This window comes from Argentina anserina, chromosome 2 (genome assembly GCF_933775445.1).
Source record: "Argentina anserina chromosome 2, drPotAnse1.1, whole genome shotgun sequence".
NCBI classification, from domain to species: domain Eukaryota; kingdom Viridiplantae; phylum Streptophyta; class Magnoliopsida; order Rosales; family Rosaceae; genus Argentina; species Argentina anserina.
In genome coordinates this window covers 17,470,126-17,496,487 of record NC_065873.1, presented here as the reverse complement: position 1 = coordinate 17,496,487, position 26,362 = coordinate 17,470,126, and the positions used below count along the sequence as shown (strand labels likewise).

The 26,362-nt window shown below is 39.7% G+C and overlaps 5 protein-coding genes across 5 annotated transcripts; 3 read left to right on the top strand and 2 right to left on the bottom strand.

Annotated features, from left to right (window-relative positions):
* Nucleotides 1–1,410: 1,410 nt before the first annotated feature.
* LOC126784078 (endoribonuclease Dicer homolog 3-like) lies at nt 1,411–9,289 on the bottom strand. The gene is made up of 25 exons (XM_050509575.1): nt 9,213–9,289; nt 8,929–9,115; nt 8,648–8,761; nt 8,395–8,529; nt 8,196–8,265; nt 7,919–7,983; nt 7,684–7,815; nt 7,408–7,563; nt 7,160–7,289; nt 6,975–7,080; nt 6,687–6,879; nt 6,430–6,590; nt 6,124–6,342; nt 5,756–6,021; nt 5,380–5,648; nt 4,761–5,290; nt 4,573–4,658; nt 4,234–4,451; nt 3,818–4,027; nt 3,066–3,539; nt 2,696–2,968; nt 2,282–2,608; nt 1,961–2,168; nt 1,749–1,860; nt 1,411–1,618 (listed from the first exon to the last, which is right to left on the bottom strand). The coding sequence occupies exons 1-25, from the start codon at nt 9,287–9,289 to the stop codon at nt 1,411–1,413; spliced, it is 4,926 nt and encodes a 1,641-aa protein (XP_050365532.1).
* Nucleotides 9,290–10,574: 1,285 nt separating this feature from the next.
* On the top strand, nt 10,575–11,896 carry LOC126783670 (trihelix transcription factor ENAP2). The gene has a single exon (XM_050509177.1). The coding sequence runs from the start codon at nt 10,678–10,680 to the stop codon at nt 11,512–11,514; it is 837 nt and encodes a 278-aa protein (XP_050365134.1). The 5' UTR covers nt 10,575–10,677; the 3' UTR covers nt 11,515–11,896.
* A 1,058-nt stretch (nt 11,897–12,954) lies between these two features.
* On the bottom strand, nt 12,955–14,415 carry LOC126784077 (NAC domain-containing protein 37-like). Its single transcript, XM_050509574.1, has one exon. The coding sequence runs from the start codon at nt 14,413–14,415 to the stop codon at nt 12,955–12,957; it is 1,461 nt and encodes a 486-aa protein (XP_050365531.1).
* A 1,196-nt stretch (nt 14,416–15,611) lies between these two features.
* LOC126784906 (egg cell-secreted protein 1.3-like) lies at nt 15,612–16,055 on the top strand. Its single transcript, XM_050510453.1, has one exon. It carries the CDS (start codon nt 15,612–15,614, stop codon nt 16,053–16,055), a length of 444 nt encoding a protein of 147 aa, XP_050366410.1.
* Nucleotides 16,056–18,566: 2,511 nt separating this feature from the next.
* Nucleotides 18,567–19,597, top strand: LOC126784076 (putative F-box/FBD/LRR-repeat protein At5g44960). Its single transcript, XM_050509573.1, has 2 exons — nt 18,567–19,452; nt 19,545–19,597. The coding sequence occupies exons 1-2, from the start codon at nt 18,567–18,569 to the stop codon at nt 19,595–19,597; spliced, it is 939 nt and encodes a 312-aa protein (XP_050365530.1).
* Nucleotides 19,598–26,362: the final 6,765 nt, after the last annotated feature.

The following is a 26,362-nucleotide window of genomic DNA, read 5'->3' as shown; positions in this document are numbered from 1 at the left end:
AAAAATATTAAAAAATAAAGAGAGAGAAAATTGTTAGATCTTAAAGTAACAACTTGTTAATTTTCATGAAAATAATGATATTTTAGGAATTGTAGCATTAATTAATCAGTTTTTTGTCAACTTATTTTTGGACTTTGACTTATGTCTTAATTTGTATAAAAATTATAGAAAATGAGTTTTTTGCTAATGCAAATGTTGTCTAGTACTGCTAAGTAATTTTCTAAACTAAAATGACAAAGAATGACACAACCATTTGACAACTCTCCTCTCTCTCTCCAAAATCGGCACTTTGACTTTTTTTGCTAATTAGACCTCTATTTTCTTTTTACAAGTAGCTAAAATGTTATTTAAACCTCCCTAATTTTCATAAAATGCCCACAGTATAATTAGCAGATGCAATGCATATGCATCATTACAACAAAATGCATTCAAATAGCGCGGAACACAATAAATTGGAAGAAAAAACAAAATTTAAAATTTTTAAAAATAAACGTCTACAAAGTGAGAAGAATATTTTTGTTAGGATGCATGTGATTTGTTGAAAAAGATCATATCATACTTTAGGTAGATGCGGGAGGAATCTGTTTGAAATTATTACGATACTAAAAAAATTGAGAAATCAAATGTGTGGTGTTGAATTTTTTTTGTTTATTCTTATATTTGTCTTTTTAGTAATTTCACATTATTGAAAAAGTCATAACTAAATTGAAAAAAAAAGACGTAAGTACTGTTTTAGGAGATATGAATAGAAGTTCTCTTTTTTTTATAAGAGAATGAGTAATGTGGTTCCGAAATTGGTGTTTCTTAAGCGCTTTTATTCAAGTTGTTATTGATGATTATGAATTTATTCATTTCCGTAACTTTTACATATTCTCAGCACTTAGCCTCAAATTAAGTGGGTAATAGTGTCTCACACAATCTTATTATTACAAGTTATTTTCTCTCTCGCATATGGAGAAACTGAAAAATTCATCATATACCGCTACAAGATCCCGAGTTTTACATGAGAATCCAAGGAACAGTGTCCTGTACTATTTGGAATCCTTGGAAGCAGTGATGAGGGTGAAATGAGAAACTACTTGATCCATGAAAGCATGCTAAAGTGCCTAAGTTTGTGTCTTTTTCCGTTGAGAAAGCATGCCGAGTTTGTTGCCTCTGCATGGATCACGCAGTTTCCTAGCATCTACCTTCTTGTGCTTGTGTACGAGTTCCCTACATACCTAATTTCGTTTTTGCATTCTATGTTATTTACTACAACTACTCTTTAAGTCAAGCTATCATCTACAAGCTTCCTTGTACTAGTTAGCTGGTGACTATGGAACACATCCCATTGCAAATAAGTATAAGATTTCACGTATTAAGATGAAAATGTGAGCCTGAATGCCTGATCAAGGCTTAAAATGTTTGTATTTAAGAATGTCGAATGACAAGTTTTCTCTGTCGTTGAAGCTCATGAAGCATGGCTACTACTGCAGAATCCATGGAAGTCTTCTTATCGGCTCTAGGATCCCCTGTGCATACAATAGTGCAAGAGTTGGGTATGTGCAAGCTGATTTTTGACTGAAAGCTGCTGAAACCTATTCTCTTTTCGGAACCCTCACCGAATTCAATTGGAGTTCTGCAGAAAGATCAGTAACACACCAGTTATTAGCACTAGTACGAAATGGAACAATGAAAATCACTACACAAAAAGTAAAAGTTTATTTGAGATACACCAGCCATTTGATTCATTGGTAACTTGGAATTACCTTGACTTTTGCTCAGTTGTTGTGAATGTAGGCATTGGCCACTGCAATTGCTTACATAGTTCAAAGAGACATTTCCGAGGTTCGCCTTTCCTTGTATCAATTGGAGCAATAACTGACAGCAAAAACCAATGGCAAATGCACAGGTACTTAATTAATTGGATGCTTATTTTCAAATACTTGGATAGTGTATATAATAGGGCATATTGTTAAACCTGGAGTTGCACTGTTGTGACTTGGGACTTCATTAGAATAGTCATAGGCTTGAGTAGGATCTGTTGTTTTTGACTCTAAGAACGATTGAATTGTCATCATATTCTGCTTTCCAATTTGGTTCACAGGCTCCGGAAACTCTTTATCAGTTAGGTTGGTGCCGATGTCATTATCCAAATCAGAACAATGCTCTCTCCTTTCTACGCTTTTCTGCATCAAGAATAATATACTTGGAGTGAGAAAAGTGATCGACAAAATTTTTTTTGGTTAATATCAACAGATTTTATTTAGGCACTAAGAAGAGAAGTACCACATTTACTGACCTCGAGCTCCTTCAACACTTGACGAGCAGCCTTATGTTTCGCAGCTTTTCTACTCCGGTCAAAGCCATTGCCAACCAAAAGAACATCTTCCAGCTGCAAACTTAGTTCCACATGCGCTAGTGCATCATCTTTGGTACATGTTTCTCTTAAAAAGTACCCAAGTGAATCACATAATTCAGACAGTTTACGTAGCGGATGCAATTGAAGAGTAGAAGGGGACACAATTGGAGACAATATTGGTTTAAAAACCCTCCATACTTCATCAAGATTGAGCTTTGTATCAATTAGTATAGCTCCTGCTATACTCTCCACCATGTCACCAAGGACCTGTAGCAGAAAATTGAATCTATATATAGCCTAGTTTTTCATTAAAAATAGAATTCGGGCAGTTAGTAAATTAGAATGTAGATTTACCTTTGGACACTTGACGTCTTCCAGTGAGATGGTGCTGTTCTCAGCTTCTGTAATCAACCTCTCATACTCGGATATGTGACTCTGAAGTAATCCAGAGCAATGTTGCAGATGAGGATGAAGGTTTTGTCTAATAGCAGCTCGAGCAAAGTTTTCATTACTAACAGCAGCTGAGCGCAAATCAGTCAACACTCCAGGATCAACATCTGTGTGGCTGCGATAGAGATGCTGTGTAATTAGCACATCCAACACCGAGTCTCCAAGAAATTCAAGCCTCTGTCCAAGAAGTACAGTAGTAAAAATGAGCTAGCTCTAGCATAAAATGAAAAAGAGTAGTAATTAACTTAAATCTGTACAGAAGATCAATGGTAACCTGGTAACAGTAGCTGGCACCTAGTTTTTGCTGAGAGGCGTGTGTGATTGCCTCATGTAACAAGCCCTTGACTGAAAATTCATAGCCAAGCTTCATCTCCAAGGTAGCAAGTTCATCAGTTTTGGGACGATAGGATCGAAGTGATGCCCTCGTAATGGCTTCAACAGCTAATGAGGATCCAGCTTCGGAATCAATGCCAAGCCACTTCATCAAATGAAGTGCAGCAAATAATCCTCCACCAACATAATAAGCTCCTATCAGGGCCTCAACACAATCAGCAATAGTTTTTGAGTTCATCCACCTGTGACCATTATCACAGAATTTTCCGACCTTAACAGCTTTTTCTGTTTGAAATCTACTATCCAAGGGCACTTCCAGAGTGTCCACTCCACATTGACATGGCTCAGGGAATCTACTAAGCTGGCCTGGAGCTGCCCAACGTCGTGGTTCAAATGCACTGTCTCGTATGTATCCCTGTCAAATGTGAAATAAATTCATTCATGGTTCTAGACCTTTAGGACTCCAGGTAATCAGTTAAGTACTGAAGAACATTCTCCATGTCTCATGTCCAAGTTACAGACTCTAATGCAAGCCATGCATAATAGGATCTTTCAACAATTATTAATAGGGGAAAACTAACATTCTGCAAAAGTAATCAAAATTTGTGTGCTGGATGCTGGTTTATGTCACATGAAATAACATTTCTGCATAATTATGCAAATTTGTAACTGTACACATATAAGGTCACATACCTGCAACTTTTTTTTAATTCCTAGTTTATGCAGGTTTGAGTTGCAAATAGCTCTTGTTCGTCGAGCAGTTAATTGTCCTTCATGTTTCTCAGTATATTTTAGAAAGAGGTAAGAGCTCACAGCATATTTGAGAACTGAATCTCCCAGCAACTCTAAACGCTCCAATGAGAAATTGTCACAGCATCTGAGTGTTGTGAGTGCCTCCAGAACCTGGTAACATTTTCCATTTATATTGCAGATAACAAAATATACATAGTCTCACTCTCTTTAGTCAAGTTATGTCTTTCTGTAAAGTCTCTCATTTGCTGCTTCTTATGAGTACAGGTCAGAAACAAATGCAGGCACTAACTTCATTTGAAACTTGATAAACTAATAAGTGAAATGAACATTTGAACCACATAACTAAACCTACTTACCAATGAGCTTGATATATAAAAGTTGCTAGATTGGCCATTGATCTCCTTCCTAATCTGGCTGGCTAACATTAGTGACTCCAGACGATACAGTAACGATGGTAACAAGTAGAACGACTTAAGGACATCTACCCGAATATCGATACTGACTAAGATCTCAGGTGGCATATGAACATGAGCTTGTTCCTTTTCTTGAACTAGACCATCTGGTAAGGACACACCTGCTCCAAATAAAAGAAATTACTCACTATCAAATCGTGTCATATAAAACAGCTAAACAACAGATAGAAAAACCAGGCGGGAACATGTAACAGTAGGTCCAGCTATAGAAATCAAAAGAACCTTGATCGACAAGCAGATTATGTGCATTATGACTTTGCTTCAACCGCAATAGAGGTTGTCCAGGATACATGAGTACAATCCCATACCTAAAGAGTCATGTTTGTATGAAGTTCTATAAGCATTTGAGATGAAACAAAAAAATTTTAGAGTAAATCCAAAGAAATTGTAAAAGATCAATAATCACCGACGTTGTTTTGAAGTACTCGACATAAGTATAATCTGATGAGGCAACATCAGCATTTTCTTCCAAGGGACTCTCAGCAGAAATGCTACTAACAACTTCAACAACAGAGTAGATTCTTCCGGTGTGAATAGCCAACACCACCATATCTTCAAGATTATTGGTATCAAGTGAACTATTAGCAAAGTGGACTATTCCATCCCTGGAATCTGTCTTCCAAGAACCAGTACTGGAAAGTAATAGATTTCCTCTACTGCCCTTGAAATGTTCAAGATCATTGGAATAGTGTTCCCTAAGAAACTCTACAACATTAGCACAAGAACAGATTCCCCTCCAATCTATGTTCCATGATATCTTATTAGAATTGTCTGATGCCTCAGTTGGTAGAAGCAAATAGCTGTATGATAAGCTCCATAGTGAATTTATGTCAGACTGAAGAAGAAATTCTCTCTCTGTCCCATCTGCTTCGGTACCAAGAAACAACCTCCCAAACAAACCATTACAGAAAAATTCTTGAAAGCACATAGCTTGCTTTATCTAGTTCCAAAATTGAAACAAAAGAATTAGAAATAGTCCTTTCCCAAAATATGAAGAAACTGCACTAGGAGTTTTGGCAAGTGACTCACCTGATCTGCAGTGAGATGCACCTTTCCACATGAAGAAACATAAGCTTTCACCATCTTTGCAATCAAGTAGAGATTCACTTCTATATTTCCCACGTCATCGTCAAGTTTTGACTCGACTAGTAGAACAAATCCTGAATAAGTCTCATCAACATTACAGGAGAACTCAAACTTGTAGGCCTCAAAACTGGCACCATCAACTTTCTCTCCCCAAGTTCCACTTAATGCATGAATGCAGGTGGTCCCGTGTAACTCCTTCCTTTTTGTTGTTCCTTGTAACAAAACATGTCAAATTGAATAGCCGCAGTGAATTGAAGATGACACGTTTTAAGCTCAATGGTTTGGACATAGAAATGTATGTATTGAATCCTACACATACCAGCACCTGCAGATAGTTCTTTGCTTTTAACAATCACTTCATTTTCAAGAGGCACTTCGACAATTGGGAGAAGATGATCATCCAGAGCACCCATTTGATGCAGCATTTTACAAGCTTCCAAGCATACAAGCTGCTTTGATGAATGACTGTTTCTGCTCATAGGACCAACTATTGTTTGAATAGCCGCATTTGGAGGCAATGTAATTTCACACTGGTAGAACCCTTCATATAGTCGAAAGTGAAAATCTGGCCTTGGAATAAAGTACCTACAATTTGCCGTGACCATTTTATAGTTGTAGAAAACAAAGCCCTTAAATGAATGAACACTTGAGGGAAGAGAGAAGGCAATGAAATACATATCTCCATACCTATCACCTGGGAGCTTCTCGCAGTACCGATATATGAGGCTGACACTAGAGTCTGGAGTAACTGATGCTCCAGTAGCTTCAACATAGTATGCATTTGCATCCTCAAAGTTACAAGCTCTTAAATTGCATACATAAGGATCTCGAGTTCTTGATGTATCTATCATTGAGTGCTCACTCTTGATGATGTCAGATAGATGGTCTCTTTGCTTCTTATTATCCCTACAGAAAAACATGTCAGGCATCATACTCCAAAAATTGGTAAGTTTTCAGTGACCTTTGTACAAAAATACAGAAAGAAGAAATTACTTTTCAAGCATTATGATAAACTGGGAATCATTTTTTCTTGCTCGTCCCCGAGATTGGACATAGCTGCGAACTGTCTTGGGAAGGTCAAATCGAATCACATAGGAGCAGTTTTGGACATGAATTCCTTCCTCAACTACATCAGTGGCAAATAGTAGATTGACCTAATTATAACAAAAGGGCTTCCTCACTAATTACATATGTGATTTTCAAATGCCAAAAGAATTCATTCAATTGCTTCCTATATATATGAGAGGTACCTTCCCAGTGTAAAATGACTCCAAAATTTCCTTCTGCAATTTTGGTTCAAGTGCATCAACTGATGTGGTACTTCCGGTCAAATATGAAGCTGTGAAGTGAGATAAGCATGGCAATTTCTTCACATATCTTTGAATTACTTTGGCTGTGATAATTCTCTCTACGAAAATAAGGCACAGGACCTGCCTAGTGCTCCTGCAATGGGAAAGGAAAGAATGCCCTATAAGTTAACTTGTGTGATATAAGTAACGAAATTTGACCAGTGAACTGTTGTTAGGGTAATGTATTACCCTAATGATTGGAAAATGTGAAGAAGTTCATATAACTTTGGAGATATGTAACCCACTTTGTGTGCCTTTAAATAGTCCAACTCAAAATCTGTATGAATTATATAACCTGAGAAATGTGATGCAAATAGTATCAGCAACAGTGTTACACAACAGATAGAAACTAATTGAACATCATAGCTGCATACCTTCTTGAAGTAATTCACCCATCATACTTAGGACTTCATCAAGAAAGTATCTGCATTGCAAGGAGCTTTCATTATAATAATAGCACTCTTCGTTGACATCAGGGGCATTCTCCAGACAGATTTTCACAGCCTATGAAAGAGAAAATTTAGTAGAAGAAACAAATCAGAGATGAAGCCAGAGATTTCAAATTAACGTACTGATCGTAGAAATCTTCACTAGATTTTGCTTAGCTAGAATACTACTATACCTCGTATGCGCATATGATGCCAAGATCATCAAGGCAATACAAGATTTTCATGTAGTCATTGGACAACTGCTTTCGTAGCATCTTGACTTTATCATTGATGTCTTCAAACTCAGTTTTCTCTGGCCCTTGCAGCTTTAACTTGATAGAAGCATCAAACTGACCATGCATTTTAATGTATCTTAATTAGTTTCCTAATAAGTAAAATCCAGATCTATTTGTTAGACTTGTGAGCAAAAATATCGAAGAAATTTCATTCAGTATGATGCTGATTGATACCTTCGACCATAAAGCTTCCATCTTTGCTTTCAAATCCAAGCAGGTGAACCATGTTGGGTTGTAAAGTTTACAAACTTGGACTGCTGAAGGAATGTTCTCTTTAATCTCTGTCGTGTCTTCTACAGTATAAACCTGTACCAGCAGACCCACATTCATACGAAGAATAGCATTGAAATAAACTAATTGTCAGATTTTATGGAAAAATATCACGACCTACATGAAGAAATGTATGTACCTGAGAATCCAAGATACTTTCAAGGTGTGATATCTGATCCTCACAGTCCATGCCGGATGAGACGCCTGTATGCATAGGACTTACGTTTTATAAATTGCACATAAATGTCAAGTCTTTAGCCTATCAGAGATTAACACACTTCATTTTGAACTTTTGTGTTCAGCAGCTAAGAATCCAGCTGCAATAAGTAATTAGACCTAGTCTTTGCCAAAGGGTCATAAGATTTCTCAAGATCAAGACGAAAGCAGTCTTATGTATTATATACCATAAACCTCACCCTTTTTAATGACTGGTGATGCTGTCATTCCAAAAATCTTTGGCTTGTTTCCTGATTTGTGGTAAAATTCCTTTCGAAAAAAGATATCAAAATTTAGATGTTTTCAATGAAACAGCACCTATATACATTCATTGGCAAGAAAAATAAATAAGATGTACAATCAAAGAAAGAACAGTAGTTCTTCACTGAGCAACTATACCTTCATTATTTTCGCATAGGGGTGATTGCCAGTAGCACGGTGGCATTCATCAAAGACCATCAAACAAATCATCTCTATCCTCAAAAATGCATTCCTCAAAGCATCCAGGAGAATTTGAGGTGTCATGACCATTATCTACCATAGAATATACAATTAGCAGTCATAAGTTGGAATAACAATATTCCTTGAGCAAGACGAATTTAGTATTCTAGTACTATATAAAGGAACTAGCTTATCAAAATTGAGAGCCTACATCATGTTTATTCACTTCCACCTCCCAACATTCTGGACTCCAATCGTCCACTCCCTTAGCTCCGTAGTACAGTCCCACTTCAAGAGTTGTAGACCGTTTTATGACCTCATATTGCTGTGTTGTAAGAAGGGAAAAGGCACTAATTTCAGCATTTGAATGGGAAGTGTACCAAAAAAATGCAGTTAATCCTCAAATGCTTGTGCATGAAAATCAATGTCTTTCTCAAAATGTAGATTAACAGTAATCCTAGCTGAAATTAAAAATTCAATTGGAGTAATTACCTGAATGACAAGATGAACTGTAGGGGCCATGAAAACTATTGACTTCTTGTGGCCAGTGGACTTGATGATATGTTGATCAGCAATGTGTTTGATGAGCATAACAGCAATCATAGTCTTCCCAGCACCAGTTTCCAGCACAGAAATTGTGTTCTTACGCTTTGCGACTTCAAACACTTTCTCTTGATACCTGTACACAGTGAAAACAGAATTTCAGTATTAAGGTGACATGGTATTGAAATACAAAACCATGCCAGCAAAAGGTGAAAACATCAAAAGAAAAATACCTTCTGGGGATGAAATGCTTGATTTCATGGGGACATTGTGATTTTTTTAGAGAACTCTCAACAGCACTGAGACCCATATCGAAGTTGGAGGCGATTTCCAGCTCAAAGCTTTTGATCTTCCAAGGATATGTAGATTTTGCTCCAACAATAATGTGTCAGTGATATTCTGTAACAAAGAAAAACTGGTTCATTTTCTATGCAGATATTACTGATCTCTCAGCTAGTCGATCAGCTGCATTACTTGGACAGTTTCAGTATAATTGGTCAGATAAATTGGATCAAAATTTTCATTGTATCAGAAAAAGCTAAAGAGAGCATTAATGTTCAAGAAACAAATGCTACCAACGTGAATTGTGCATGCCACCCAGAAAAAGAAGCCAAAATGTGTGAGTCAAGGATCCATGAACATATAATTGTTCTTTTTGTATATGGCACCGCATATTTTGTTTGAATTGTCATTTTGGGGAAAGAATTCTTACTGACAAATGGAATGCATCAAGTGTTTTAAAGAAAAAAAGACCAAGATAATTGTCATGCTTTGAATGTTACTGAAAGTATACGTGCTATGTTCCCACCGAGGTCTTCGGATGTTTTTTCTTATTTAAATAATATAGATTAGACTCATTAGAGAATTCTCCGTTTCTTTTGGGACAGAAGAATAATGAAGAAAAATAATGTCTAATGTTTGGCCGAAATCACTCAATAGACAAAACGAAAGACTTGTCTCTTTTTGAGGACGAAGATATAACGACTTGAATGAGTTGAATCATTACTCTTTCACTAGCAACACAATCTTTTAATAATATACATATGCTTAATAATAAAGATAGATAATTGTTATTTCAGACATCAAACTTTGCTCAATAGAACTCTCATGCTCTCTACAACTCCCTTTTATTTTTCAATACAAATAATTACTCATGATACGTCTTATAAATTTTCTGAAGTAATCTTGATTACGTTATTCACTTATACTTTAATAAATTACTTATTACACATGTTATTCACTCATTGCACATCTCCGATCTAAAGATCGGCGGAACATTAACCAGAGTAATCCAATAAGTGGATTTCTCGAATGTTCCCGACTCCATGGTAATCCAATAACTTTCTCTTATTTTGTTGCTACCGCCTGCAAGTGCCAGAGAGGCTGCAAGCCGGCGCGTCAATGGAGGTCATGGTGGATTGTGGCTGCGTTTTTTTTCTTAAGTTTAATTTACTATTTACTATTTACTATTATAAGAGGCTTTGTTTTGTATTTCATTGTATTTTCTTGTTATTAAAAAAAACAAAAAACAAATACGGGTTCGGGTCTTCTCGGGTTTGGTTGAGTAGACTTTAAGAAGTTGTTAAACCCACTGAAGGGGCCAGCTACTCTCTCTCCCCCTCACATCACAACCACCGCCACCGCCACCACCCCCAATTTCCACATTCCCTCCTCCCAAACCCTAATTTATCACCTTCAATGGCCACTCCTCCCTCCCCTCCCGCCACCACCGTCACCGCCATCAGGAAGCCCCAGCCTATCCCCTGGACCCACGAAGAAACCGTCCACCTCATCCAGGCCTACCAGGACAAATGGTACGAGCTCCGCCGCGGCCAGCTCAAGGCCTCCCAGTGGGAGGAGGTCGCCGTCACCGTCGCCGCTCGCTGCGGCTACGACTACACCGAGCCCTCCAAGACCTCCACCCAGTGCCGCCACAAGATGGAGAAGCTCCGCCAGCGCCACCGCTCCGTCAAGAAGCGCCTCGGCCTCAGCTTCGGGTCGGGCTGGCCCTACTTCGACCTCATGGAGCGCCTCGAACAGGGCCCCATGCCCATCTCCGCCCGCCGCCCCTGTCATGAATCCGATGAAGAAGACGATGCAGAAGAAGCGGAGGAGGATCGCGGCGGCCAAGAACAAGAAGAAGTCGACGAGGACGAAGAAGACAACTACCGGAAGCTGCAGAGTCTCGATTACATTTTAAGGCGACCGGCCATTGTGAACAGGTTCTCCGGCGGAGCAAGAGTGGGACCAATTCGGAGCTCGGCGGCGGGCGCGAAAAGAGCGAGGGAGGCGGCCGGCGATGACGGGTACTACGGCGATGTGGTGGACGGGCAGAGAGGGACAGAGGTGGTGGCGGAGCTGGCGACGGAGATAAGGGCATTTGCAAAGAGGCTGATTGGGGTGGAGAATATGAGGATGGAGATAATGAGGGAGATGGAGCGGTGCAGATTAGAGATGGAGAATAAGCGAATGGATATGATTCTGCAATCGCAGCGCAAAATCGTGGATTCAATCGACAGGGCTTTCGGGCTTTGATTGTCATCATGCTGGATTGTTTCTAGGTGGTTCTTGTTGCTGTTGTACAGTAGCCAGGTTGTTGTGTTTGTTTTTCAGTACTAGTGTTTAGAGTTCATTTCTCCACCAAGATAGTTTCATGCTTGGGTCAGGAATCCCCTCTTGGGTTTGAAATAAAGCATCTTACTTTGATTCTTTCTGTTTTCTTAGGATTTGTTTCTTCTTCTGCATTATAGTACCTTGAGTCCTTGACTGATTATGGACCTTTGGTTGTTGCATCTCTCTCCTCCAATCCCCTTGCCATGTTTCCTGTTTGAGAAACAAGAAAGTTCATTGGTCAATTTTTTTTACTACTACCAGACTACTTGTTCTGGATGGTGTTAAATTTACTGAATTTACTGTCTGTTCTCGTCTCAAATTGTCCATTTCAGCTTTCTCTCTTAAATTCTATGATGAAACTACTAGGCTGAAGAGTGAAGACTGAATAGTCCTTAGACATGTCCTCTGAAATTCTGGAGAATACTGCAGAAGTGTAAGACATGGGCATTCTACTAGTAGAACTGGGTCACACAGCAGATACCAAAATTATTGGCACAAGACATCGAAGTCCCAAGCTCCCCTCTCCCTTCCCTTCTTTCTTTGTGGTTCTCACATTCCAACCCTTTTTATTCATTTCTCATCCGAAGCGTGTAGCCCTATTGTATCAGTTCAGTTCTCAGCTTGTTTCTTTTCGCCTTTCTTTTGTGATACAAAAGGAATACATTATGTTTTTTTGGCAAAAAATGAACCCGAAAAATGTGATCCATAAGGTTATTGAGACGAACGTTAAAATTTCATCTTTGGTTATCTACTCATTGAACATGGGAGTATTTATATGCATAAGAGCACTGACGGATCATACCAATTAGATGAATCAAAGACACACTAAAGAAAAGAGCATTAATTTGAGAAACATAGAACCAAACACACTCATTCTAACAACATGAACCAAACATAGATTGATGTAGCCCTTTTGTTTTCTGAAATGAGCATTGCTTGATGATTGGTGATCTTCAAGGAATATGCTTCTCCAGATCAGGAAGAAACACAGAAAACAAAATGGTCTTCTCTTTTTCTTTGAAACCCTGTCACTCATAACAATTTAGTACACTAGAAGGTCGGGGTTATTCACTTATTCTAGAAATTCCATTATTACACATTACGATCGAATTTCTTGTCCCACTCTCCCTTCTGGCTCTTCCTTTGTCCAATATACACATATAGTTAAGCAGATTAAAGACATGCTACCTTCCACGTAACAAGTTCTAAAAAGTGGTGCGATAAGCATATATAATAAAAAAATCCATCTAATAAACCCTTAGTTTACAGAATTCCTAATTATATTTTCGTTTTACATACCAGAGCTAGGTACAATAGTCTAAACGTATACTTGAATCTGGCTCTCATCGACCAAAGCTCAGATCAATTCCAATCATCGAAGACATTGTCATCAAGGCTGCTAAAAGTGAGGGCATCATTATCAGAAAGTCCCATTCCACTGTATATTGAATCACCTACTGCAGTATAAGGATCATTACCGGTGCCAACCACTAGTAATTCACTGAACGTGCGAGAATGATTATTCTGGCTTTCATCTATTTCTGTGGGAACGGCATGGTGGTTCGGCTGATGACTGATGAGGGTATCTGGGTTAGGCTGAGCAATATTAGGCTGATCATCAGCAGAAGACACCATCATATGATTGTTAATGTTCTGCTGCTCTTGCTTATGACAATGAGAAGTAGAGGGCAGCACTTGCTGATCTTGTTGTCGTAGTTGTTGGTCCTCATGCTCAAAGCTCGCTGAGGTTTGTTGTCCCTCACACGTATTGTTAGGCTTTACTTCATCACTAGATAACCATCGAGTAAAACTGGAATCCATGGGGTTCTCATTATTCAAAGTTTGAGTCTCAGTAGTAGACACGAGATAATTAACACTTTGAAAGTTGTCTTGATGACTTGAAACCATCGGATCATTACCAAAGAGCTCCTGCTGCTGCTGATCAAGATAATAAGAAGGAACGCCAAGATTGTTTTGCAATTGGCTGAAGATGGAACTAGGGCTGGGTTGAACAATATTCATAGGGTCATAAGCTCCTTCACTTTTAAATATGTAATGATCACTAGGGATCATTAGCTCATTGTCAAGGAGTTGTTGCTGCTGCTCTTGACACAGAGAAGAAGAAGCCAAAAATTGTGGATCTTGTTGTCGTTGTCGTTGTCGTTGTTGCTCCTCCTCACTAGCTGAGCATCCAGTTAAATAAGCTGGCTGATTGGTATTATTATTCAAAACAGGTCTGATTACATGTTTGTCTACTCTTGGAACCTTTCTACGGGAAAACTGAGGAGTGTCCTTCATTTGTTCTTCAATAATCTTTCTCTTTCGGTCTTTTCGAATCCTGCACAGCACAAGATCACGATCACTACAAGATTTAGGAATCAAAGAATCATCAAGCTTGTACTCGAGCATAATCCAAGAACCGTTCTCATTGGGTTCATTGGACATGTAATGAAACCTTTTCCAAGATCCTAAGATCTTCGTCTTATCTTCTGAATCATATACTTTGGCCCCTGTAGTGTCACCTTTCCAAGTGCCAGAACCTGTCACCCGACAAAAGTTTGAACCATTGTCATTCACCTTCTTCAATTCAGTAAAGAAAAATAGGTCTTCATCCTGTGTCAGTCTTGGACCGCCAAACCTATTCCAAAGCTCACATGGTTCCATTTTGTAAATATTGAAGTTATTCATAACCCTAGAGTCATACTTAAACGGTTTACCGCACACCTTGTTCAGAAGATAATATCCCAAGAGTTCTTGGTTGGTTGGAAGAAACTTGAAACCCGATGGAAGGTTAAGACCAGGAACACACGAGGAGGACGCCATAAACCAATGAACTGGGAACCACTCAAAGAAAAAGCTAGAGTAGCCTGTTTTCTTGATGGGAGAAGGTTAGAAGATCGATATTCAGGGCTTCTTAATGAAAAGATTGTGGAGATTAATGTTTTGAGGCTTTGAGAGATTTAAGGATTTTCAACCCAAGAGATCGTTAAGGCTTTTTGAGTAAACATATATTGCAAGTACTTGGGAGTGGGTATATATCTAAGATTTGGAGTTTCTAATTCTCGACCGCCATTATATAGCAACTCATGCATTTCAATCCATTTCACATAGGTATTGGTATTACAATCCATGTCTGATTATGATTATACTTCGGACCCATAATATCGAGTTATTATTTTGTGCACCCGGAACATCACGTGACACTGTCATGTGGTGTACCACACGGTGTACCCAACCAATTATATTATTTCATAGTGTGGTAAACATGAAAACTCGTATACATGCGGTAAAAAGAAAAGATTATTTAAATATGAGTAATCAATCAGAAACAAACACAGTAAAAATGAACTAATAACGTTAAAAGAGTATGAGACTATGTACCGGGTACATATAATAATTTTTATGTAAGATCCCGTCCGGCCCTCAAAAATAGGAGGAAATTAAAATATCGTATCTCAAGTTTTTAATGTTTTCCGGGACACTGTTTGTTTGAACACAGTTAAGGGACTAAACGACTTTTGTTTTATGAGAAGATTGTTCCACAGCGAAACGGGAGTTGAGACTTCAGAGCGATCGCAGTGGCTCCAAAATCAATGATACAATCAATTATCGGAGATTGCCCCGGCAGGTAGCAGAAGGAAACATATGACCTCTTCAACCATGGTTTCCTTTCGGTGACTTAATTTCGTGATTTCTGGGCCAAACTGGTCTAACAACGATCCCATGAGAATCTTAATGTACAATAATTAGGTATTTGCTTGGTAATTAAATGTCTATTACTAAATGCCACCAGCTGTTCCTTTGATAATGATGTGCTGGGCTGTTGAACCCTATCAATTTCCCATAGTATGTTAACAACATCATTACCATTTATGAATTATGCTTGCACGAGCTTTTTCACCTGCCATTCATATAACGTTTTTGTAACGCTAAGTGCTCCACACTACTACATAAACCCTCCCTTCTTCTCTGCCTTCACACACCAATCTCTCACTCACCTACGAACCTGACAACTGAAAATGACTTACACTACTAAGCTTTTCCCTCTCACAGCTCTGCTTGTTCTGACTATGTCATTCATGGTCAGTACTTCTCGACCTTTGAACCACCCTACTGGAAGCACATCAAACCTTGCAGCCAGATTGAACTTGGATGAAGGATCATCAACCTGCTGGGAGTCTTTATTTCAGTTCCAGGCATGCAGTACCGAGGTTTTGTTGTTCTTCCTGAATGGTGAGACTAACTTAGGAGACGGCTGTTGCAAAGCCATTAGAAACATTGAGCACCTGTGTTGGCCTGCCTTGCTGGGCTCTATGGGGCTTACCACGGAAGAGACTGATATACTAAAGGGTTACTGCGATGAAGCCGATCAAATCCAATCACCTCCGACGTCGTCTTCACCGCCATCTGTTCATCAGCCGACTGGAAAACTTGTTCCCTATCTGGACAAGTGGATTCCGTGAAGCATACTAAATTATGGTTCATGTTATGTAGGATGAGTGAGAGCCATGCATGTCTAGACAGATCTGTCTTACTATCACGTTTGTGTAATTGATTACAAATGAAATAAGTATATCGAAGTTTTATGATACGACCGGCCTCGTTTTATTAGTAAATATTGAGATCATTTTTGCCATCATTGATAAAAAAGATTTGTAGTCGATTAATGCAAAACGCAAAAGGCCTCAGTGATGTTCGGGGGTCATGGTATTAGAACACCACCAATACTGTCCTTACATAGTGTTGAAGAACTACAAGAAAAATGGGCATAGGATTAGAACCAAGGTAGAAGAATAAAATACAAACCCAACAAAACCAATTGTTTAACTAGCATGAATATACTGATAAACATCTTCACATATACAAAATGTTTTTGAAGACTTCAAACAAAAAATTGGCAATCATGTAATGAACCAATAAGTAGATATCATCATATCAACGAAATAAAAGAAGAGGATATACACGTAAGTTTCTTCTCCAAAATTCCGGGGCAAGAATGCAAGTAATCCACCAAACAGAATCACATGGCTATTTGAATTTTTTTGAAAATTAAGTAGTAATATTGAGAAAGTGAAAAATCAGAACTTAATTACGGTGACAAGGGAGAGAGATCGCTATGGGTACTTGGAAATTGATTTCAACGTCTAGCCGTCTGATCACGACGAGTACGTCAAGCGACGAAGGGGGGGTTGTATGATGCCGGTTCGACCTGAACGGATTATGAAGGGATTGAAGGTAACAACGCCGCCTACAGTGTCGCTACCATCATAATTGCGAGGATTGGTGAGAGCATTTTGATCGTTGGTGATGTGAGTATTGGACCCAGTATCAAGGTGCCAAGCATTGGATTCCGGAGTGACAGTCCCGGCAGCCATGGCAGAGAGCCTAGGAGGTGGTGTGCGGCCTTCATAGGCGAGATTCATTCGCTGGAAACAATCCAGAGCAATATGGCCTGGGCGGTTACAAATCTGACAAGTCGGGTGGGATTCATTACGGGTAAATGGGGCCGCACCAAGAATTGACCCGCCGCGGGATGGAGGGCGAGAAGAGGAGCCATGAATGTAAGTAGATGGGCCAGAAAAGGTACCACGAGCACCAGGGCGACCACGATAGAAACCGCGCCCTCTAGAGATGCCAATAGATGGACGTTGTGCAGTGGGTGCAACTTCCAAGCCATCTAAATGTTGATTTCACAACCGACTCTCGGCGGAGAGAAGCAAAGCTTCAATGCCATCATAGGTAATTGGTGTGTCACGAGCCTGAGCAGAGCTTACGGTATTTTCATACATAGAACCAACGTTATTCATGATGATGGAGACAAGATCAGATTCAGAAAGTGGATTACTAGAGAGAGCCAAAGTGTCGGCGACTTGATTCACCCTGTCAAAGTAGTCTAAGATAGATAGATCACCTCTTGTGGTACGAAGCAACTGGCTGCGAAGCTGCAACACTCGGTTATGATTTTGAGACGCATAGCGTCGAGTAAGGGAGGACCAAGTGGAATGGGAGGTAGTTGACCGGGAGACGGTAGAGAGAACTGAGGGAGTCAAAGAACCATTAATCCAACCCAAAATCATTTGATCTGTTGCAATCCACTCCTAATAGGCAGGGTTGATATAAGTGGTGGGGAGCCTAGCATCATCACAGAGGAAGGCAGAGGGACAAGGACGAGTGCCGTCCACAAAGCCCATAAGGTTACCACTACGAAGGAGAGGCGTAATTTGAGCGAGCCACAATGCATAGTTGGTGCGATCTAGTTTTATAGTGAGGAAGTTGGAAACGGTGGTGTTGGTGGTAGTTTGGGTGACCGAAACAGGGATGGGGGGAGTTTGAACAGTGGAAGAATCAGTGGAGGGAGTAGGAGGAGGGGTGGGTTGTTACCTTCGATGTTTTACATCAGGATGGGAGTAGAGGGGAAAAGAAAATTGATTGAAGAGGTCGATTAGACAAAGGCACTGATTACCATGAAGGAATTGAAGGTAATGGCTATATCTTTTCATTCATGCCTCGTACAAATATATACAGTAGCTCTACAATTTAGATCCATGATCTTTGCTATCTAAATCAATTACATAATCAATCTAATTGAATGACAGGAGCAATCACAATCAATCACACAATTATAGCAATGGAAATATATGATCCTGTAGATTAATTAAGAGTTAGTGATATGAAGCCTTGGATTGTGCTTGGTGATATGATTGAGAGCTGATTGTGCTTGTTGAACAGATTGAGTGCTGGAATGCTTAACAGATTAATCACTGGCAAGTAATTCGTACACCAATCCGCTTGGGATTTGGACAGTGTAAAACTCAGGAGAAGCTAACTCCAAACAGCTTTGGATTCCAATAACCAATTAAAAACTCCTCTTACTATGATTAGGTATCCATCTTCTTAGAGGTTCGTAGCTCTAGCTCCTGTTATATATACAAGATATGAGATACCCCATAAATTCACATAACAATTAAGCTTTCATGGCCCTCAACGTAGGCCTGCCTCACATACCCGACCTAGTGATGTGCCAAATTATACGACTACTTCCCACCAAAGATGTTGTCCGCATGAGCTTTCTTTCAAAACAATGGGAAGATGTACTCTCTTCAGTTCCCGTATTAGATTTCGACGAATGTGGTGAGCGGCGCCCTCATAACTTTGATCCCGACAATTATCAACAACAACAACAACAACAACATGTGAAGTTTATCGACAATATCTTAACAAAGTACTTGGAACTCTATGAGAAAGACAAGCACAAAGAGTCGTTGGAGAAATTCAGGCTTCGCATGATGTACTCATCCTCAGACACTGCCATTGTAGATAAGTTGTTGAATAATTCCTTTGACAGAGGCGTCAAAGAGTTGGAGATCAGCCTTAGAGTTAGTAAATCAAATTGGAATCGGGCTCATGCGGCTAGCTACCATTGCTTCTGTTTATCTCCCACAACCCTAGCTAATGCAAAATCTTTGACCACCCTAAAGTTGGAGTACATGAGAATAAAGGAGAGCCTTAAATGTGATGAGATGAAATTGCCCGAATCTGATACTCCCCTTCTCCCCTCTCTCAAAATTATGTCCTTCAAAAACGTGCACTTTAACTTTCTCTACTCCTTGATTAGAGAGTGCCCTTCCATAGAGCATTTGTCTTTGATCTCATGTTCTTTCGACAAAGCCATAGTTTTCGTGTCAACCTCCAGTCTAAAATCCTTGGAAGCGAAGTACTGTAAGGCTGGGTTTCTCCATGTTCAAGATGATGCTAAAACTCTTGAATCTCTCACATTTGTATCAACAAGGATGAGATGTATAATGTTGGGTAACACCCATAACTTGAGACATATTAACATACATTCTCGACAGCTGAAAGGTATTTTCGTGTACAGATGTCATAGCAGTGTGAAGGCCACGATTCACACCCCAGATCTAATTCAATTTGATTACTATGGCTACTTTATGAAGTCCAAAATTTTTATGAGAGCTCCATGTTTATCACTCGCTATGATCGTCCTTAGAGAAATTTGGAGCAACGATAAAATAACCAATGACTGGTCCTGGGAATATTTTTCAGCGTTGAGAGGTTTTCTCAAAGAATTTGATCGTTGCAGAGATATAAACCTCTTTACTTGTGATTTGAAGGCTCTCACTTTTCCAGAAGATTTCAGAAGGACCTTCTCTTGTACCGAACCACTGCCTAGTCTCGCCCGACTAACACTTACGATGCCGAATCCTCCCAAAATAGCAGACGTTCCTAATGACTTCATGGACTCCTGCACTTGGATGGCCCCTTCTTCAAAATTGAATTTTATAAGATCGAACAGAGTACCAACTGTTGAATATATATATCGATGATTGAACATGCATGAACGAAAGAGTTGAAAGGGATTCAGGGGAATTCAATGATTCTATTCATCCCAATTCGGGGTTTATATACAAGTACAAGACGTCTGTAAGACGTGTTCTAATAGGAATATACCAGCTAATACCTATCACATATACAAGTCCCAATCCTATATACAAGCGGACTACTATAATTCAACACTCCCCCTCAAGTTGGAGCATAGATATCAATCATGCCCAACTTGCCAATCGAGTCTTCGTACGCCTTGTGTGATACACCCTTGGTAAGCACATCCGCTAGTTGCTGCTCAGAAGATACAAAAGGAAACTTGATAATCTTCCTATCTAAATTTTCCTTGATAAAAAAACGATCAACCTCCACATGTTTGGTTCTATCATGCTGAACTGGATTATGAGCAATCTCAATTGCTGCAGTATTGTCACAATGCAGGTCCATTGGTTTCCCAAGCTTAAAACCCAAATCCTTCAAAATATTCCGAATCCATAGTAGTTCACACACCCCATGAGCCATACCACGATACTCTGCTTCAGCACTAGAGCGTGCAACCACCTTCTGCTTCTTACTGCGCCAGGTGATAAGACTACCACCAATAAAAGTAAAATATCCAGAAGTAGACCTGCGATCAGTCTTATCACCAGCCCAATCTGCATCTGTGTATCCTGTAACTTCAAATTCACCATCTCTCGTGAATAGAAAACCTCTACCAGGTGCAGACTTCAAATATTTAAGAATGCGCATTACAGCATCCATATGTTCTTCACTCGGATTATGCATGAACTGGCTAACAACACTTACAGCATATGCAAGATCAGGTCTAGTATGCGATAAATAAATCAATCTTCCCACTAACCGTTGATACCTACTCTTGTTTGTTGGAACTTGATCAGGGTATATCGCCAACTTATGATTCATCTCAATTGGAGTATCAATCGGTTTGCAATCTAGCATTCCTGTTTCAGCAAGAAGATCAAGTACATACTTCCGTTGTGACAAACTAATTCCACGTTTGGACCTTGCAACTTCAATTCCCAAGAAATACTTCAATTGGCCCAAGTCTTTCATCTCAAATTCTAGAGACAAGCGCTTTTGTAGACGTGCCATCTCAACTGGGTCATCTCCTGTAACAACCATGTCATCCACATATACAATCAAAGCCGTAATCTTACCATCCTTGCGTTTAATGAACAAGGTATGATCAGAGTTGCTTTGTCGGTATCCAAACGCCTTCATTGCACTGGAGAATCTCCCAAACCAAGCTCTAGGTGATTGTTTCAGTCCATATAAAGATTTCTTCAGTCGACACACTTTTCCAACGTCACATGGTCTACAATTGATACCAGGTGGAGTATCCATATACACTTCTTCTTCCAGAGTACCGTTCAAGAAAGCATTCTTCACATCAAACTGGTGCAGTGGCTAATCATGACGAGCAGCCAATGCAATAAGAATTCTCACAGTGTTGATTTTGGCTACCGGTGCAAATGTCTCTCGATAGTCAATCCCATATCGTTGACTGTATCCTTTCGCAACCAAGCGAGCTTTATATCTGTCAATGCTTCCATCATCTTTCAACTTCACTGCAAACACCCAGCGACATCCGACTGTCTTCTTCCCAAGAGGCATAGGAACAACATCCCAAGTTTCATTCTTCTGCAAGGCTTCAAGTTCTTCATTCATAGCCTGATTCCACTTTGGATCCGCCAAGGCATCCTGTACATTACTAGGAATAGATACTGTAGATAATTGGTTGACAACAAGTGCATGTGATTCAGACAACCTATGGTGAGATATAAAGCTAGCAATAGGATATTTGGCTTTGGCTTCTAAGCTAGGCTCATATTGTTTCTTTGGTACCCCTTTTGTTTCCCGTTGAGATCTCCTAGGTACAAAAGTTTCTACATTACTTAATTCAATATTATCAGTCCATACCTGAGGTTGGACATTCTGGACGGATTGTTCAGTCGATGGAGTAGAAGGGGGGTCTTCAGACACATTTTCGTCAGTTGGAGGAAGTTCACATTCTGGTTCGGGAGTCCTCTGGTCAACCCTATTCATCGATGGTTCGACTTCCTCTTCGACTTGCTCTGTTTCAAGTGGAATGGATGAGTTGCTTGTTTTGTCGACTGACAGGTCTTCTATAGTTGACGAGTCAGCTGGTGCAATTTCACTAGCTTGATTTCTAATACCTAATTGACCTTCCAGCCTCTCCACTTCTTCAAATTCAAAGTCATTAAAAAGCAGAGGATTTCCTTCATACCTGCTCTCCCCCTGAAGGGAAGACTCTGAAACTCCCCCTGAGTAATAAGGTTCAGACTCACGGAAGGAGACATCCAAGGAAACATGCATCTTATTAAGAACCGGATCATAGCAACGGTACCCTTTCTGGAACTCAACATACCCTACAAAAACACACTTCACAGCACACGGATCAAGCTTGCCTCTTAGTCGTTTATTGATGTGCACATACACCGTACATCCAAAAACTCTAGGCTCCAAATTGGGCAACGACGGTACATTGAGCAACTGATGTAACTTCTGGTATGGGTTCTGGAACTCGAGCACACGGGAAGGTGTGCGATTGATCAAGTATGCAGCAGAGCGAACAACTTCTCCCCACAAGTTTCGTTCCACATTCATACCAAAGATAGAGGCACGAACGACTTCCATCAACTGTCTATTCTTCCTTTCGGCTAGTCCATTTTGTTGAGGAGTATACGCAATTGAAGTTTGGTGTCGGATTCCATGTGAGCTTAAGAATGCAGACAGTTCACGATTGACGTATTCACCACCATTGTCAGATTGAAGTACCCGGATTTGTTGCTGGTATTGAGTTGCCACCATTCTATGAAATTCTGTAAACCTGGAACACACTTCACTCTTATATTTCATCAAGGATACCCAAGTCATCCTAGTGCATTCATCAATGAAAGTCACAAAGTAACGAAAGCCAGAAAGTGTATTTTCTTGTGCAGGGCCCCAAACATCAGAATGTATTTTCATAAAAGGAACTGAACATTTATTTAAACTTGGAGAATAGGTAATACGGTGGCTCTTGGCCAGTTCACAAATTTCACACCTAAAATCAGACTCTTTAACAACTGAAAAAAGGTGCGGTTGTAACTTTCTAAGATAACCAAAAGATAAATGACCTAAGCGGTGATGCCATAACCACACTGCCTCTTTGGCCTTATTCGGACTACTGGTGTTGTTTGCTTGACTCAACGAACTCAACTGTTGTTGTCCACTTCTTGTCAAATCCAAGTAATACAATTTCCCCCTTCTAACACCATAACCAAGAATCCGCCTTGTCAGAATATCCTGAAAAATACAAAAAACCAGATAAAAGGTTACAGTGCATGAGAGGGCCATAGTAATTTGTCCCACAGATAAGAGGTTATACGCAAGAGAGGGAACTACAAGAACAGAAGTAAGGGTTAAGTCATCTGAAATTTTCGTTGATCCTTCACCGATAACAGGGGAAGGTGAACCATTAGCAGTAGAAACAACATGTTGAGGAGATGGCTTAACAGAGTCTACAAGGCTAGGGTTATTTGTCATATGATCAGATGCACCAGTGTCAATTATCCAAGATCCATTCGTAGATAATGTAGATAGAGAAGATGCCTTACCCCTCATACCTAATTCAGCTACAAGTGCAGATGATTGTTCAGGAGACTCCATGATAGCTGCAGCTGCTTTGTTGATATTTTTCCGCGGCCTCTTGGTAAAATCCCACCATTCAGGGTATCCAATGATCTCATAGCATCGCTCCTTGGTATGACCAACATCCTCGCAATGAGTACAAGTAAGATGCGGGAACTTGGCTGAAGGTTTCCTTCCAATGTTAGATGTAGAAGCACCAAATCTAGGACGACCGGAGAAACCAGGAGGAGGACCAGACCGACGCTGGGAATCAGCGGTGCTGGCAACTGGCGCAGGAGATGGTGCTGGTGGTGGTGTTGCAGTTGCCATGACTGAGGCCTCAGGTGCAGCTGTAGAGTGCATCATTCGATTGTTATGGACTCTTCGGATGTACGCGTAGCTTTGCTCCAAATCTAGCTTCGGATCCTTTCTAAGAATCTCTTCCCGAACTTGACCAAATTCAAGATCCAATCCACTCAAGAACATGTGAACTCTTAATCGAGCCATATATGATGCTTCATACACAACGCCATCAATTGTAGTGGAATGAGATGTAAGGCGTTGATCCATCTCTTCCAACCATCCTACAAGTTCATTGTAGTAGGCAGAAAGAGGTCTTCCATTCTGCTTCGCCCAAAAACACAGGCGATGGAGTTCAAAGAGTCGAGTTTCATCTGACTCATCATAATAGGTTTTGTACAAAGCATCCCATATAGCTTTGGCAGTTGGCAATCGAATATACCTATTCATCAGAGATGGAGACATGTTATCAATGAGCCAACACTTAACTTTTTCATTGTCAGTGGCCCATGCACGATACGCTGGTGAAGAAACTCCCGGTGCAGCTTCAGTGATAAGCTCAAGCTTATTACGTCCTCCGATACGCATCTTCATGAGAGGAGCCCAGTTGGAATAATTGGATTCAGTCAAGAGCATGCCGATAGGAAACGCCGAATGATCTTGAATAGTGTTGTGGTAGTGATTGTGGACAGGTGCGACTCCTCCTTCTCCATTGTTAAGATTTGGGACAAGATCCATGATTTGCAAATTTCAGATTCAAGTATACAGATTTCGGGTGCAGCGGAAGAAATCAGTGGTGATGGATTTCTGAGTTTCTCTCTGGTTCAGGTTTGGAACTTCTGGGTTTTAATTCAATTCGGGTTCAATGGCAGGAACCAGGCTCTGGTACCAAGTTGATAGGGATTCAGGGGAATTCAATGATTCTATTCATCCCAATTCGGGGTTTATATACAAGTACAAGACGTCTGTAAGACGTGTTCTAATAGGAATATACCAGCTAATACCTATCACATATACAAGTCTCAATCCTATATACAAGCGGACTACTATAATTCAACAGAAAGTGCAAGTTGTGCACTAACAAATTATGTTCTCACGTCTCATGTTCATGATTATTTTGGTTATGCATTAGATCAATGTTGATAATTGGTCTTAAAGAGTACACTTATTTAGGTGTCTAAACTGATACTTACAGTCTTACAAACAGTTGCAAATGACCTTATAGAAGAACCGAAGTCTTCATTGCCCTCATTTAAATTCTCCTTTTTTTTACCTCTTTATCCCCAAAAATCATCCATGGCCCTTATTACAATTAGTTACATCAGATTTTCAATTAACTTGAAGGTGCAGATAAATCTGACAGCCTCAATTATATGCTTCTTTTGTATCAGAATCAAAATAAAATCCGCCAAGTAGAATACAAACTTATACTGGTTATCCTCTGAAAACTGTGGCACATCCCTTTGATAGCTGGTGGCATATGGTTGAACTTTGGAAGAAAGATCAGTAACTGAACTTGTAGCCAGAGACGATTCTAGATTTCTTGTTTTGGCAAGGGAAGAATTGATGTTGGTCACTGTGCAATTGCGATAAGAAACAAGAAATGGCAGATACAGGTCAGTGAGCAAATGGCTTTAAATCTAACGTAATTATGAGCAACAGCCAAAAGTAACGATAAACACGCGAGGTCTCTGCATATTTCAAACATCAGATAGTATCTATGAGCAAATAAAACAAAACCTGCCTAAAACACCAATTTAGTGTACAAAAATTTTGCGAATATATGAAATTAATGGTATCAAATGAAGAACATAAATAGAAGAAGATATGTCCACGTAGTGAACTGACCAGAAGAATATGATGAATTGGTAGTAGCCTGAGGTAACATAGTTTATAACTAATAGGAAGGAGGAACTATGCACTATGCAGGCCTAAAAGGACAACTATTTAAATATATTTTAAAATTATTGGTTTGCAACAATTTCTTTATGTGAGTTTCTAGTTTTCTACTGTACTATTATGCTGCTCTAAAATACAAAAGAACAAGATATTACACCACCTTAATCTTTATTTAAGCTACTTGGGTCGGAGAAAAGAGAAAATGCAGCCAATGCTGCCATACAAGGCAAGAACTATATGAATTCAGTCTTTCATTTTTCTTCTTCTCTCAAGAGCATGTCAGTCCTATTTTTAAAAAATTATTTTTAACAAGTGGACACCAATGCAAGACATCACACACATACCGTTATTTCCCGATAAAGGAATTGCCTTCTTGGAAGGGAAGCCCTAGGTTCATGTTCCAATTGCTCAGTGTTCAATTGAAAACCACACTGTGTCTGGTTCAATTCAGCTGTCTATAGGAGTGACACCAAACATTGTTTCTCTTCTTGTACGGATTTCTCAAGCAAATCAAACTGCTTTTCTTTTAATTCAACCTCAGTGAGGCGCTGGCCGATCCTCATGTCTGTCAACTTAA